The sequence below is a fragment of the Balaenoptera ricei genome, chromosome 2, assembly GCF_028023285.1.
Source record: "Balaenoptera ricei isolate mBalRic1 chromosome 2, mBalRic1.hap2, whole genome shotgun sequence".
NCBI classification, from domain to species: Eukaryota; Metazoa; Chordata; class Mammalia; order Artiodactyla; family Balaenopteridae; genus Balaenoptera; species Balaenoptera ricei.
In genome coordinates, this window is record NC_082640.1 from 113,676,687 (window position 1) to 113,692,958 (window position 16,272).

A 16,272-nucleotide genomic window follows, 5' to 3' on the forward strand; every position below is an offset into this window, starting at 1 on the left:
AGATTACAAATCGTACATGCAGAATGACTTCAATATGTGCGGGGGAAAATGTATTTTCCAAGTGTTCTATAATAAGCATGTTTATACTATGCGGGAAACATCTTTTCAATGTATCTAAAACCTGTGATCTCTCCTTGATCTTTCTGCTTGTTTCCATTCTTCTTTCTTTTGAAGACCTAGCCAAGGCCCCCCTCCTCTCTAGGCCCCTGTAGCTGTCCGAACTTCAGCAGTCACTCTCACTCATAGCAATAACGTTAACAGTCCTCCTAGGCAGACTAATATTTTTGGGTTTGTTGTTTGTTTTAGTTTTTTTCTAGTTTTATTGAGAAATAATTGACATACATCACTGTATAAGTTTAAGGTGTACAGCATGATGGTTTGTTTTACATATATTGTGAAATGTTTACAACAGTTTCGGCTAACATCTATCTTCTTATATAGTTACAATAAAAAGGAAAAGAAAGAAAAAAATGTTTCTCCTTGGGATGAGAACTCTTAGGATTTGCTCTCTTAACAACTTTCCTATACATCATACAGCAGTGTTAACTATAGTCGCCATGTACACCCCTAGGACTTATTTATCTTATAACTGGAAGTTCATACCTCTTGATCACCTTCCTCCAATTCCCCCTTCCCCCACTTTCCAGCTATGGTAACCACAAGTCTGATCTCTTTTCCTATGAGTTTGTTTTTTAGATTTCACATATAAGTGAGATCATACAGTGTTTGTCTTTCTCTGGACAGAGTAATATTTATTAAGCTCTACCACAGGCCAGGTACTTTAAATATATTATCTCACCTCAGGATATAATCTTGTCCTAATGCTCAGGACATAATCTTGTGAGGTAGGACTTATTAATATATCTATTTTGTATATGAGAAAACTGAGGTTCAGTGTCCTGAACAAAGTTGTGCTTCAACTAAATAGTAGAGCCAGAATAAGAATCCAGTTCTTCTGATTCCCAACCCATTGCTTTTTCTTCTACAATAGCGTTTCCCCAAACGTGGTCCAAGGACCTTGGGGGCTCCCTGAGTCCTTTTTAGGAGGTGCATGAGGCTCTCCTACGTGTCTGTGTGAGGCCAGATTTTCTTTATTCAGCCAAAGCCACATATCATAACAGAAAGCAGATATGAGAATCCAGCTGCCTTCGATTAAACCAGATACCAAGGAGATTTGCAAAAATATAAAACAATATCACTCTTCTCATAAGTTTGTTTTTTTTGTTTGTTTGTTTTTTAAGTTTATTTTTGGCTTCATTGGGTCTTCATTGCTGCACATGGGCTTTCTCTAGTTGCGGCGAGCTGGGGCTACTCTTCGTTGTGGTGCACGGGCTTCTCATTGTGGCGGCTTCTCTTGTTGCGGAGCATGGGCTCTAGGCGTGTGGGCTTCAGTAGTTGTGGCATGCGGGCTCAGTAGTTGTGGCTTGTGGGCTCTAGAGCGCAGGCTCAGTAGTTGTGGCGCACAGGCTTAGTTGCTCTGCAGCATGTGGGATCTTCCCGGACCAGGGCTCAAACCCATGTCCCCTGCATTGGCAGGTGGATTCTTAACCGCTGCACCACCAGGGAAGCCCCATAAGTTTTTTTTGTTTTGGAAAACACAGTTTTTTAATTAAAATGTATTATTTATGTTAACATGCAATGGGCTTATTATGTTTAATGAATTAATAAATATTTTAAAATTTTCTCAGTTTTTAAAACCTTTTTGATTGGGAAAATATTTAGTTTATTAAATATTGTGAATGTCTAGAATATCAGACACATCATCTCAATATGTAAATATCAAATCACATTTCAAAGTCAAATTAAATTACTTGGATTTTTTTTCTTTGCTTTTCTCTAACAATGACAACTAAGACCATTCTATATTGTATTAGTTTCTTCAGTCTTTAAAATAATTTTTAAAATGATGTTCAAGTAAACTTCCAGCAATTATCTTCAACTTTTTCTGAATAGAAAGTTTCCATTCTTAAGACATAGACTTGTAATTCATATACTTGATATCACTCAGTGGCGTTTTATCTGTAGCAGGAAGAGGACAATCAAATATCAAGGAATATTAGAAAATCATTTAAGCCTTATTCATTTGCTGCCTCCTTCCCTGTGACATGTACATAAAACTCTTTTGGAAAGACAAATATCATATAATATTGCTTATATGTGGAATCTAAAAAAAAAAAGAAAGATACAAATGAACTTATTTACAAAACAGAAATAGACCCACAGACATAGTAAACAAACTTATGGTTACCAAAGGGGAAAGGGAGACGGGATAAATTAGGAGTTTGGGATTAACATATACACACAACTATAAATAAAATAGATAACCAACAAGGACCTACTGTATAGCACAGGGAACTATACTTAATATTTTGTAATAACCTATAGGGGAAAATAATCTGAAAAAGAATATATATATGTGTATATATATATGTGTGTGTGTGTATGTGTATATATATGTATATATGTATAACTGAATCACTGTGCTGTACACCTGAAACTAACACGACATTGTAAATCAACTATACTTCAATAAAAAAATTATTTTTTAAAAAAAGCTCTTTTGGTTCTACGTTTGCCACTAGGGATTAAGTTCTGCGTTTATAAAATTGAGATCTAATCAAGATCATATTTAAATATCAAAGCAGTTGTGACTAACTAGAGCTCGGATACTACCTGACTCCATCTCGGCAAAGGATTATATTCAAGAAACATCCATGCTCAATAAAACCAAGTAGGGGCTTCCCTGGTGGCGCAGTGGTTGAGAATCTGCCTGCCAATGCAGGGGACACGGGTTCGAGCCCTGGTCTGGGAAGATCCCACATGCCGCGGAGCAACTGGGCCCGTGAGCCACAATTACTGAGCCTGCGCGTCTAGAGCCTGTGTTCTGCAACAAGAGAGGCCGCGATAATGAGAGGCCTGCGCACCGCGATGAAGAGTGGCCCCGCTTGCCACAACTAGAGAAAGCCCTCACACAGAAACGAAGACCCAACACAGACATAAATAAATAAATTAATTAATTAAAAAAAAAAAATAAAACCAAGTAATTTTTTTTTCTGATATCCTTCAGGAAAAGACCGATGATAGTCTCTCAGTTTTACTTTTTAATATGCGAAATATCTACAGATAAAACTTACATAAACAAAATCTCTTTGGCGTCCTTAAAAATAGTGGCAAGTAAAGGAGTCCTGAGACCAGAAAGACTGAGAACACCTGTTTTACAACCAGCTGCCCTCCAGGAGCCTCTGATGTTGTAGATAGAGTTAAACACACTGCCCAGTGGGGTAATGAAATTCAAGGCCTGCATGACAGGCACCTTAAAGAAGTTGTAACAAAGGGCTGTGGCTGGGATTCCCTAGTGGCCCAGTGGTTGGGAGTCTGCCTGCCGGTGCGGGGGGAACACGGGTTCGAGCCCTGGTCTGGGAGGATCCCGCATGCCGCGGAGCGGCTGGGCCCGTGAGCCACGATTGCTGAGCCTGCGCTCCGCGCGGCAAGAGAGGCCGCGATGGTGAGGGGCCCGCGCACCGCGATGAAGAGTGGTCCCCACTTGCCGCCAACTGGAGAAGGCCCTCGCACAGAAACAAGGACCCAACACAGCCAAAAAAATAATAATAATAAATAAATAAATAAATAAAACAAAAAAACCCAAAATTCTTTTTTTAAAAAAAAAAAAGTGCTGTGGGTATTAAATGACAGTGAGACCTTTTCTAGCTGGAATGATCATGGGGAAGCAGAACTTGAGGTGGGCCTCCAAGATGATAGGATTTATGAGCAGAAGAGTTCTTGCCAGGTGGATAGAACCATAACAAGCACAGGAAAGCATGAAAGGCTGAGTAAGCCCACTGGGGGCGCGGCTTAGGGTGAGTAGAAGGTGTGCGTGGTGGGAAAAGATTGGAAAGTCGAGCTGCACTGTGAGGGCTTGAATTCCCAGCTAATCCATGTGGACTGTGTTTGGTATGCAGTGGGGACACCTGACATGTTTTGAACAGAGAAATGACGTGAAGTGAAAATTACAAACTACCTGGGAAAAACAAATCAGAATCATCATAAAAATTGGCCTGGCAGTGGTGTATAAGATGAGAGGAGGGGCAGTTAGGGCAATTTGCAGGGACCCAAAATGAGGACCTGAGTAAGGTGGGGCAGTGGCAGGGGAAGGATGCCCATTGGCCATGCTGACTGGTCTCACAAGGTGGCAGGACATTGGGGAGGTCTTCTGGTTCAGGGCCTGGCTCCAGCTTGGTGGGTCCAGAGCCTCTGGAGAGCCCTGATCTTGTTCTTTGGATAACCCTTTTCTAAACTCTGGGCTAATCATTTACGTTTGGTTACACATTCTTTCTTCAGCCAGGCTTAGTACATTTAGGTCTTTCTACATTTCAGTTGTATATTTCTGAGACCAGGCCTTACTTAGCCACTTTGGCTGGACCTCAGCCACTTGAATATAACTATATTTTAGGGAAAATTCTTTCTACAGATTGCTAACCTCGTTCATGATGAGTTAACGCCTATATTTTCACTATCTCAAGGTATAAGGAGACCTGCCAGTTCCCTTAACAAAACCTAGACCAGGGACTTCCCTGGTGGTGCAGTGGATAAGACTCTGTGCTCCCAATGCAGGGGGCCCAGGTCCTGAGCAGGGAACTAGATCCCACATGCATGCCACAACTAAGAGTTTGTATGCCACAACTAAGGATCTCACTTTCCGCAACTAAGACCTGGTGCAACCAAATAAATAAATAAACTTTAAAAAAAACAAAAATAACAAACCTAGTCCAGATCCTTTAGGATGGGTATTGTGGAGAGACTCTTTATGGGGTGAGGGGCCCTCCCGGGGGCGCCGGGTTCCCCTTTTTGTGGTGGCTGAGAGAGAATGAAGGCAAGGTCACTCCCTTGAGACCTGGATAGTCACCCCTCCTTGAAAGCCTGGAGGGGACAGATTTTGCTTGTCTGAGAGCGCCCTAGTTTCCTTCCAGAGAGCGATCCTATTCCAAGTTCTGGAGGTGATATACTTTGCCTCTCATTATGTAGGAAGAATCAACAAGACTTGGTTCTTTTTTTTTTTTCGGCCGGGCTGCGGGGCTTGCAGGGATCTTAGTTCCCTGACCAGGGATCAGGAACCCTGGCCTGGCAGTGAAAGTGCCAATTCCTAACCATTGGACTGCCAGGGAATTCCCAGCAAGACTTGGTTCTTGATCAGATGTGGTAAAAGGTAAGTGAAGAGAGAGAGGAGTGTGAAAGAATGAATGAGCGACAGTAAAGGCAAATCTTTTCTGAAAAATGTGAGGAGGAGAGGGCAGCTGAGGTCCAAGATGCTAACCCTCAGCTCTCGCTCAACCCCTCTGCTTGCCCTCCAAGGCCCCTTCTCATCTCCACAATAGACAAATTTACTACTGCGAACCTTCCATCTCCAGGCAGTGTGAAGAAGGAAAGGACCAAGACACACCACCGTAGTGCTCTCTTCAGGTGCACTGAACACTCTTTGTAAAGAAAAGGGAACCCTCCTACACTGTTGGTGGGAATGTAAATTGGTGCAGCCACTGGAGGACAGTATGGAGGTTCCTTAAAAAACTAAAAATAGAGTTACCATATGATCCAGCAATCCCATTCCTGGGCATATACCCGGAAAAGACGAAAACTTTAATTAGAAAAGATACATGCACCCCAATGTTCATTGCAACCCTATTTATAATAGCCAAGAAGTGGAAGCAACCTAAATGTCTTTTATCCATTGACAGATGAACGGATAAAGAAGGTGTGGTATATATATATATACAATGGAATACTACTCAGCCATAAAAAAGAATGAAATAACGCCATTTGCAGCAACATGGATGGACCTAGAGATTATCGTACTAAGTGAAGTAAGTCGGAAAGAGAAAGACAAATATCACATGATATCACTTATACGTGGAATCTAAAAAAATTATACAAATGAACTTATTCATAAAACAGAGACAGACTTACAGACATAGAAAACAATCTTATGGTTACCAAAGGGAAAAGGGGAGGGAGGGAGGGATAAATCAGGGGTTTGGAATTAACAGATACACACCACTATATATGTAAAATAGATAAACAACAAGGACCTACTGTATAGTGCAGGGAACCATCATTATTTGATCTTAGCAAAAGAGCACCTTGAGACAGTCTCCCTGGAAAGTGGTTTGAGAAGCTGGGTAGGCCCTTCTAAATAAGGGTGTCGGTCTTGTGCTTGTTTGCAGTCCCTGACTTTGACACCAGCCAGGGCCCTGCCTTTTTCTAAGCTAAATAGACCGTGGAACTTGGTTCCTCAGGGTGATCTCCTCCCACCCTCTGCTCTCAGAGAAAGAAGTAACCCTCAAACCACACCAGAGGGAAGCAGGAACACAAATGCCTTGTGTCCTTTCCTGTAACCGAGCTGGATGCCTGCTACTTTATCATACCCGCCCCACTGAGAGCCACAGTGACAGAATAGTTCCCTATCCATCTGAGCATCTAGCACTCCTTTGGAGACTATAGTTCTTCAAGAGCAAGACCAGTTTTAATCCACTTCTGCTAAGAATGAAGCCTCTAAGACTCCACATGGGACTTCCCTGGTGGCGCAGTGGTTAAGAATCCACCTGCCAATGCAGGGGGCACCGGTTCAAGCCCTGGTCTGGGAAGATCCCGCATGCTGCAGAGCAACTAAGCCCGTGTGCCACAACTACTGAGCCTGCGATCTAGAGCCTGCGAGCCACAACTACTGAAGCCCGCGTGCCTAGAGCCCGTGCTCCACGACAAGAGAAGCCACCGCAATGAGAAGCCCGCTCACCGCAACTAGAGAAAGACCGAGCACAGCAAGGAAGACCCAACACAGCCAAAAATAAATAAATAAAAAAAAAAAAAAAAAAAAAAAGACTCCACGTGGGTGGGCTGGCCCTTCAACCTCCCCCCTTTGAGTAAGCATTACGGATCCATCTCTATTTGGATCCACTCAGTTTCCCTCCTTATCCATATAGCCTTTTTTTTTTTTCCATATAGCCTTTGATATTCTTTTTTTATCTTTGCCCAAAGGAAAATGACTAAAATCCTCAGATACAACATTATCACTTTATTCAGGAGATAATCAAGTACGATACAGGGCTGGCACTGACAAATAGCTGTACAGAAAATTATACAAATCTGTTACATTTGCTAGAAGAGACTCTCATTGTAAACAAGGAAGAAAAACCAGGAGGGTGCCTAAAGGACTGCAGTGTTTTGAGCAAGTGTCCCCACGCTCCCTTGAGTGAAGGTGGGCTCAGGTGGTGGTGGCCCTTTCAGCAGGAAGAGGAGGAGGCAGCCCCTATGCAGAAGCTGAGCCTCCTGGCCCCGCCCACACTCAGCGGCAGGCCTTGCTGAACTCCTGGAGGGCCCAGCGCTTGTTCTCAGTTGCCTGCTTGAGTTGGGTATACTCTTTCACCAGCCTGTCAAACTCCTCCCCGAGGACCTCATAGGTGTTCAGGACCTGCCGGGACTTCTCCATGTCCTGCTCTTGTAGGTGAATGGCCCCCTCCAAACGGTCCCTAAAAGCCCAGGCACAGAAGATACAATATAAGGATCTGGTTCCTCAGAAAGTACACGAGAATGAGAAGGCACTAAAATGAATGAGTCTGGAGGGTGGAGGGTATGGGGACAAGCTCTGAATAGCTGCGTCAGGCTCTTGGGGGTTCTCACCTAATGAGACGATGAACTTCCACTTTCTCATCAGTGTAAGTGTCAGACAAAATCTTTAGCTCTTCCATCCTGACCGAGGGAAGAAAGAAATGTCAAGCTGAGGATCCCTGACAGCAGCAGACTTAGGAATGGGACACAGGACCTGCCAATGGTCAAGGTCCTGTGTTGAGCAGTAACAGGATAAACAAGGTCATTCCAAATTCCTGAGCAATTTAGCTCACAATAAACCACCTATTTCAGAGGGCTTTAAAATAAAAGACCCAAGAATGTTGACAGCTTTAGAGTAATCCAAAGGCTAATACTGCTATGTGACATTTACTGAACACCCACAGGGTGCCAGGCATGATGGAGACGAAAGAGATGAGGGCGAGGGTTGGAGGGGGTGGTGTATGAGATGGAGTCCCTCAGATCCGCGGCGGTCACAGCTCACCGCAGCTTAAGGATCATGGCGCTGCACTTGATCTCCAGGTACTGGGCATTGATACGGTCCAGCTCAGACTGAGTCTTCAGCCGGTGCTCCTGAAGAAGCCTCTGCAGCAAGGCCAGGCAGCGGAGAAGCACCTGAGCACCCGGGAGGCAGGAGCAAGAGGGCGGCCACGAAAGAGAGTAGAAAAGAAAGCAGATCAGAAATCCCTGGCTTCCCCAGAGGGGCCCCTGGGGTCAGGGTAAAAATGAAAGGAGGCCATCCCACCGCCCTGCCAAACCTGGGAGTAGGTGGCACTCTTCTTCTCCAGGAGCACCACCTGCTCCTTCTGCTGGCTCCTGGCATCCTGGCACTGCTGCTTCTCACCCACCAGGACCTCTGCAAGGTTCCATACCTTTGCCGCCTTCAGGGTTTCACTGTCTGAATCTGGGCAGAGACAGAGCGCTGGATAGGAAAACCCTAATTGCTCCTGCCCTTTGAAGGCCATGTTTCAGTGCCCCTATCCGATATCTAACCCTACAAATTCTGTCTTCCTCCAGCTTTTCTTCTGATGGCCTGGTAAAAACAGCCCAGTTCTCATCAAGTTCTCTCCATTCTTACTTTGAATTCCAGATTTGGCCCTTAATTCTTTTTTATTAATCTTTTTTAAAAAATAATTTATTTATTTTTGGCTGTGTTGGGTCTTTTTTTTTTTTTAATTTATTTATTTTATTTATTTATTATTTTTGGCCGCATTGGGTCTTCGTTGCTGTGCGTGGGCTTTCTCTAGTTGCGGGGAGCGGGGGCTACTCTTCATTGCGGTGGCCTCTCCTGTTGCGGAGCATGGGCTCTAGGCACGCGGGCTTCAGTAGTCGTGGCGCACGGGTTCTAGAGCACAGGCTCGGTAGTTGTGGGGCGCGGGCTTAGTTGCTCCACGGCATGTGGGACCTTCCCGGACCAGGGCTCAAACCCGTGTCCCCTGCATTGGCAGGTGGATTCTTAACCACCGCGCCACCAGGGAAGCCCTGGCCCTTAACTCTTAAATCATAGAAATAAGGAAAAGGTCAACTCCCATTAACCTGAACTTTACTCCCTATTTCATTCTGATTCTCTTAAGAACAAACTATCCTTCCCTGCAGCAAGAGGATGCTGCCACCTTGCTGAATAAAAGAAGTCCGTACAAAATTTCTTGCTTTTATTCTACCAGCAAGGAAACAAACAAGTAAACATTTCCAACGCTTCTCAGCTTCTGTCCCAAATCTAAAATTCAAACACATTATTCTCAAAAGAGAAGACCAGGAGCCCTGAAGGCCAGCCATGAACAGAACACAGCCAGCACGCACCTGAACTGGGATTGTGGTAGCAGAGCAGAGTGAAACATTTCTTCTTGAGCTGCTCCTCCACTTCAAGCAGGAGCCGGGCTCTCATCCACACAAAATCCTACAGCCACAGAAGTGAAAAGAGAGATGCAGACAGACTGTTGGAACTAGAAAGATCCAGTCAATGAATATGTGATGATTAACAATCTCAGTGATAACCAAAGAAAGTGCATCAAGAGACATCAGGGAGATTAATTTTTGACCTATCAAATTAGCAAAGAATACAGTGACTGTCAAGATCCCATGCTGATGAAAATGTGGGGACCTAGGTGCACTGGGAGCTCCTCTCTGGACAGCAGTTTGGCAATATGTACCAGTGTGTTCTATGTGTGTAGCCTGTGACCTGGTGATCCCACTTCAAGCACTAACACTCGGAAAGTAATCATACAAAGACTCATATGAACTAGCATGTTCCTATCAGTGTGGTTTCTACCAGCAAAAATGTGGAAATAACCTTAAATTAATATCCATCAATAAGGTTAAGCAAATTATGCTACATCCATACAATGGAATCCTATCTGGAATTTAAACTGATGATATAATAAGGACTCTGAGCACTAACTATGTGCCTGGACACTGCTGAGAGTGCTTTAGGAAGGTGGGAGGGATAAATTAGGAGGTTGGGATTAACAATATACACACTACTATATACAAAATAGATAACCAACAAGGACCTACTGTATAGCACAGGGAACTCTACTCAATATTTTATAATAACCTATAAGGGAAAAGAATCTGAAAAAGAATAGATATAAATATACATATAACGGAATCACTTTGCTGTACACCTGAAACTAACACAATACTGTAAATCAACTACACTTCAATAAAAAAAAAAAAAAGAGTGCTTTAGGAGGTATCATCTTATTTACAGTTATTTGAAAAGTAATATATTTACCTGAAAATAATCATATACTTGAAAAAAGTCCAAAATATATTGTGAAAACAGATTATACTCTCTATACAGGTATGGAAGGTATAATACTATTTATGTCAAGCTGTATATAATAATACTGCATTTATTTCTAGGTTTAGTATTTCAGCTTTTACTTTCTTCCTTGTAATGTCTTTCTTATTTACTAGAGTTTGACCACCACGAACATGTTTCATTTTTATAGAAACAATAAAGCTTAACCAAAAAATGTTTAAATATATGGGAGAAATTAAGCCATTTCTCTTCTTTGGTCCCAATATCTGCTCCCCGCCAACCTCTGAGGGTGGCATGAGCTCCAGAAGGTCCACCTTCTCCAGCCCAAGCAGTGGGGGCACCTCCCTCTCCTGGCTGGGACCTAAGAGCTGTGTCAGCTCAGTCACGAGCAGCCGCTGTTCCAGGGTCTCATGAAACTGAGAGAGAGAATAAAAAACAAAAAGAAGTTACTATAAAACTTCTCCCCCTCCACCTCCTCCATCCTCACAAACCAGTTTTTCACACATCTTCAAAGTCCTCAAACGTGTCATCCCCTTCGGATAACTTCCCAGCTGCCAGTACTTTCTCCTGTCAATCTTTCTTTTCAAAACCCTGACAACACACCCACCTCTCCCCCATAACTACAGTCCCTTTCTTTCTTGATAACCATTACTCAAAGCTCCTATTTCCCCCAGATCATAGAATCAGTTGAAGCCATAGCTGGCCTGGTCATTCCTACAGCGGGTACCAACGCCTACTTCATCTCTCCTGCCTCACCTTTTTGTCCTCAGAAGTTAAATTTCTGTCTTGACTCTTCACATAGTAGTCCACAAGCAGCTCTTGAATGACTCTCTGTAAAATTTCAGACCTTAACCACGTTGTCTTATGCAATCGAACTTCCTTCCACGCCTAAAAAAACAAAAAAATCCCAGGTAGGAACCCCTCTTTCTCAGAAGATATTTCCTTCCTCCCTATTAGCCCTTCTCCCAGGGCCCTTACCTGAGCCTGCTCCTTTGCCAGTGTGAGGCTTAAGCCACTCTCGTCCATGTGTTGTGAGAGACTCAGCAGCAGTTTGCTGAAGTGTGGGTTCTGTAATAGGTCCTCTTCACTCAGGTTACAAGGAGGGAGCTGTTTGCTGCACACTTAAAGGGATGTCCCCCATAGGGACCAAAAAGCAAAGACAGTATGGACTCAATTTATATAACTGAGCATAACTCTTAGCTTAATACTCAATTCCAAAAAACCCCTAGGTTTTTGGTAGGGAAGTTTTCTAAATCGAATGAAAATTTTAAGAAAATCAAAAAATAGGGAATTCCCTGGCGGTCCAGTGGTAAGGACCCTGTGCTTTCACTGCCGAGGGTCCAGGGTTCAATCCCTGGTCAAGGAACTAAGATCCCACAAGCCCTGTGGCGTGGCCAAAAAAAGAAAGAAAGAAAGAAAAAAATCCACAAATAAACTAGAGGCAATACTCAAAGTAACAAGTATTTATATTATATACAAGGACATTAATCAAGAATTAGGGAATGAGTCTTAAAAAAACTAAGATCTTAGAAAATGGAAATGCAGTTGGAAAATATTAGACAAAGAGAATCAAGAATAAGGGACTCGTTGGTATACCACAGTACCTAAAATGCCTCATTCACACAGAATACCTAGAGCTCTTGAGGAAGGAAAAAAAAAAAACACATGTAAAGTTCCCTCTTTGTATGTGATCTCTAGTCGCATAAGCAAGACTGAGAGAAGGTATATTCTTAACAGTAAATAAAAAATTTAACTAACCAAATTCTCCTTATTGTAAATAGACTGAGTAACCCATGTGGATGCAGAACAGCATATGCATGAGAAAAAGTGCAAGAAGTCAGGATCCACTGCTTAGTCCATATGCTCAAAGGGCTTTTTTTCCATCTCTTTTCCCACGTGCTTTCTGCTGAGGTCTTCTGTTTTACTCCCACTTACCAAACACTTACATTTTCATTCTTTGGACCATCATACCAGAGTCCTTTTAGAGAACAAGAAATCTCTCTTTTTTTTCCCCCAAGGCATTGAAAGATCACTATGGAAATGGTCAAAATACAGAAGATTCAAGTTTTTGAAGGATTCAAGAAAGGATTTGAGATATGCAAAGAATTCAAGATATGGAAGGATCTGAGATTTTGGAGGACAAGATATGAGAAAATTCAAGACACAGGTAGGAAGGTAGCTTTCAAAAGTTCACTGGCCACCCTCATCTTCAGGATATGCTTGCTAACTCAGCATGGGAGCATCTTGAAATTTTAGTCTACTGCACTAGCAGGTACCGAACAGGAGTCAGTATAATCTGTCTGCCAATAAGAGAGTGTTTAAGAATCTTCAAGTATTCTAGTTTCCCTAGAAAGTTAGGCTTCTGTGCGAGAAACCATACTGGTGAACATTATAAATCCTTTTTTTATTTTTTTGGCAACGTCGCATGGCATCTCCGTTCCCCAACCAGGGGATGAACCCAGGCCATGGCAGTGAAAGCGCCGAATCCTAACCACTGGACCACCAGGAAATTCCCCCTTTTTATTACAGAAGACAAGACCCTAGATAAGACCTCTGTGGATAAGTCCTCAAACCTCTTGCAAATGGCTACCCTTACCTTGTTGGAGTATTTCCATCCCTTCTCCAGATGAGCAGAAATCCCCGGATGCCATCTGCTTTTCTTGTGATTCTTATCTGTCCAACTGAGTAAAAGAAACAAAAAGATAAACTGGTTTGGCTGCTCCAGAGAGAGACAACTACCTTGGGTTCAAATTTCTGTCATCTACAAGCAGGGGAGGAGAAACACCTCTTACAGGGCGGGGACTATGTCACACATCCTGGGTCCTGTCTGAAAAGGAGCCTCCTTGGGAAAGAAAACTTTCCAATTCACTAGTCCAAACGGGAGGATGGCCCCCTCCCCCCACCATTATGTCTAAGGTTAAAACTGAGCTGCTGCTTTCTAGTTATGAGTGAACTGGGAAAAGGGGGAAAAAAATCCAGGTCTGCTTTTTTCTCCAGTCAAATAACTCAGCTATCAAATTCCACAATAGTTTCGCGTGCTTCTTTAACTTGTCCTTTCATCTGAGATCTGTTGGTAGTTTTTGATCATTAACTCTAGAAACATCCTTCAGGAGTGACGAATCATTCCGCACTTGAACAAAAACAACTGGTTTTCACATAACAGCGTTAGTAAAGAGCACCTGGAGGAAAGAGCATGACAAGAAGACTGACAGGGAGGTCAGGGCCAGAAGAGGAACTCAAAGGTGTATTAATGCGTCTGAGGCCGGGAGGACGACGTGAGCCGTCGGTGTTTTGCCAGAACACGGAGTACACTGAAAAGAATGACATCAACACAAAAGGGCAGTAAAGATGGGCACAGTTTGGACTCTGTGGGGACAAAATTTTTCCCTTGACATGACTTCCCATTTTTTTCTTTCTTTGCTCCACCCCCTCCTCTCTGCAAAGTATCAAACTCCAAAGGGAAGCTGAGCCTCCCAAAGCAGAACAGACATAGGTTACTATGATTTAACACTTCATGTTCACAGAACATTTGGTTTACTCCCTGGTTTTATGAGTAACATCAAAGTAACTACTCATTTGTGTTGTAACATGGTCTAGAGGGGGACGTAGCTGAGGTATCAGAATGCTAAGACTTAATTTGCGGCTCAGCCGTTGCTTCTGTGCGAATTTAAAGGAATTGCTTTTTTGTGCCAAACTTTTTCCCACCTGCAAAACTGAGATAACGATTCCTGCCTTGGATGAGACATTAAGAATTAATAACACAATCGACTTGTCAACAAAAGCCACTACTTAGTTAAGCTCAGTGTTTTAGCATTCTGTTTATCACGGATCTAAGCCTGCAAACAAATTTTGCAGGGAAACTTCGCCCACGGAAATGAGGACCAATCCAAATTTCAAAAAAGTCAGCTGTTCTTCCCTCCCTAGGGGAAGTGCCCACTTGGGGTTTTTTAGGGTGCTTTCCTTTACCCTTTTAAAGTGCTACAGGGCGTGAACGGTGGCGGCAATCAGGCTCGATTCTCCACCCTTTGCACTCAGACGTGTTAAAACGGTGATACAAGGACCGAAGCATTTAAATGTTCTGACTCAGGCGTCTTTTAAATTCTTAGAGCTGTCTTTACACGCTGCACTGAACGTTAAATTGATTTTACAGGTATTTTCACAAGATGTGACCCTTACAGGGCCCGAGATGAATCAAAATGCGGAGCGGGCTCTCCAGCGCCTACTTTCCTTCCGTCCGGGCAGTCAAGGATTCCCAAGGCCGAGGGCGGTCTCGGCGACCGGATACCGGGGACTGGCCAGCTTGACCCTCCCAGCGCTCCTCCTCCCCGCAGCGCCGCCCGCCGACCCTCCGGAGCAAACCTGCACAGCGTGGGCAGCTGAAGCTCCCGAGGCGGTGCCGAGGGGGCTGGGGCGGGCAGGCCGGCGGCGGCAACACCCGACCCCCGGCCGCGCCCGGGCTCCGGAAGCTCTCCCTCGGGCCGGGCGCAGGGGCTGCGGGAAGCTAGGCCCCGGAGGACCGCGCGGGGAGGTCGGGGGAGGGGAAAAGGCCGAAAGCGCACTGGAGGCAGTGGTAGGGGGCGGGGCCCCGCTCGAGGCGGGAACGCAGGCTCCGCCCCCCGCCTCGCTCGCGCCCTTAGACCCCAACGGCTGGAAGACTGGGTGTTCGGAATCCGGGCTGGGAAAGGGAGACGTCGTAGGCAGGCTTCTTTGCCCTTTCTCCTGGGTACCTTCCCCCATGTTGAGGGCAAACGTTGAGAAGATGGTAGTAATTGCCAGCTTCTCCTGAGGGCCCACGATGAGTCAGACTACGCCAAGCGTTTTACTTGCCTTGCCCCGCCCCGTTTAGTTCTTACAGTGTCCTGCGAGGAAGTCACTATCATACCCATTTTACAGAGGGGAAGACTAAAGCGCAAAGAGGTTATGTGGCTTGCTCAAGGTCGCGGCTTGCAGAGTGTAAACCTGACCCAAGGGCCCTCTGAACCTTCCCAGACCTGCCGCCCACCCCGACCCTGTCTGCAAGTCTCCTTGGTCAGGCGCTCCCAGCCCTGCCCCTTGGGTGGGCTTCCCATCCAACTTCCTCCCCCAGGCTCCTCCTCTGCCCTCTCCTTTACCTCTCATCCGTCACTAAAACCCCTGTCTTCTGTTTTTAGACTATGTGGACATTTATTGTTTGCTTAACCAGAAGTCTGGCGCTGGGGGTCCTAAGACTTCTTAGCAGCTCCCTGGTATCAAGGTTGTTTGCAATTCTCTTCGCAGTCCCCTCGTGGTCAAAAGGTGGCTTCAGAAGTTCAAGGAGTACATCCTCTCAACAGCATCCCAAGCAAGAAGGAAGGGGAAGAGCCTTCTTCCTGTAACAGTCAGGGAAGAAAATCTTTCCCAGAACCACCCAGCAGACTTTCCCATATGTCTTATTGCCAGGTTGGGTCACCTGCCCACCCCTAGACCAGTGAGCTGGATGTCTTACATTTGCCCCCCAGATCCACCTTCTGTTCTTCAACCTATGTAGAAGGTAAGGACTACCTCAGGACTTCAGGGTTCCCATATTCCCTGACTGGTATCAGCCAATGGGGGATCCCAGCAGGAGGTGGGAGGGAGGGAAGACAGTGGTGGGAGGAGGAGGACAATTCCCCTGACTTCCTCTCTGGCCTTGACCTCTGGCTGGCTATGGACTTTGACCAAAGGTCATTGCTCCTCTCAGGGGGGTCTCCCCACCTCTCTCTGTCTTAACCCTCACCCACCCTTTTTTCAAAGTCGACTGGAATTAGGTGAATTATTTTTAAAATATTTGATGTTAAGTAAATTGCACCAAGGTTATGAAATCTCTTGCATCAGAGAAGCAGATAGTCTGGGGTAGAGGGAAAAGAATCTCAGGGCTAGATGTGCTGGGTGGCAGA

The 16,272-nt window shown here is 44.7% G+C and overlaps 1 protein-coding gene across 3 annotated transcripts; it reads right to left on the bottom strand.

The window, feature by feature from the left end:
- Positions 1 to 7,048: 7,048 nt before the first annotated feature.
- HAUS4 (HAUS augmin like complex subunit 4) lies at positions 7,049 to 14,915 on the bottom strand. 3 transcript variants are annotated; one of them, XM_059913851.1, is made up of 10 exons: positions 14,738 to 14,915; positions 12,975 to 13,059; positions 11,357 to 11,499; positions 11,135 to 11,266; positions 10,660 to 10,794; positions 9,415 to 9,511; positions 8,373 to 8,518; positions 8,099 to 8,229; positions 7,669 to 7,737; positions 7,049 to 7,517 (listed from the first exon to the last, which is right to left on the bottom strand). In XM_059913851.1, exons 2-10 carry the CDS (start codon positions 13,027 to 13,029, stop codon positions 7,334 to 7,336), a joined length of 1,092 nt encoding a protein of 363 aa, XP_059769834.1. In that variant the 5' UTR covers positions 13,030 to 13,059; positions 14,738 to 14,915; the 3' UTR covers positions 7,049 to 7,333. The 3 variants fall into 3 exon arrangements, with proteins under 3 accessions (XP_059769834.1, XP_059769833.1, XP_059769835.1); XM_059913850.1 differs by lacking the exon at positions 14,738 to 14,915 and adding an exon at positions 13,558 to 14,056 and having other exon boundaries at positions 11,357 to 11,492; XM_059913852.1 differs by lacking the exon at positions 14,738 to 14,915 and adding an exon at positions 13,558 to 14,052.
- Between the last annotated feature and the right edge of the window lie 1,357 nt (positions 14,916 to 16,272).

Coding starts and splice junctions, on each gene's coding strand:
- HAUS4 (XM_059913850.1), bottom strand. CDS start 13,783: ATGGGAAGTCATGTCAAGGGAAAAATTTTGTCCCCACAGAGTCCAAAC. Junction 11,493..12,974: donor GATGGAAATACTCCAACAAG/GTAAGGGTAGCC, acceptor TTAAGTGTGCAG/CAAACAGCTCCCTCCTTGTA. Junction 9,512..10,659: donor AGCTCATGCCACCCTCAGAG/GTTGGCGGGGAG, acceptor CTGTGGCTGTAG/GATTTTGTGTGGATGAGAGC.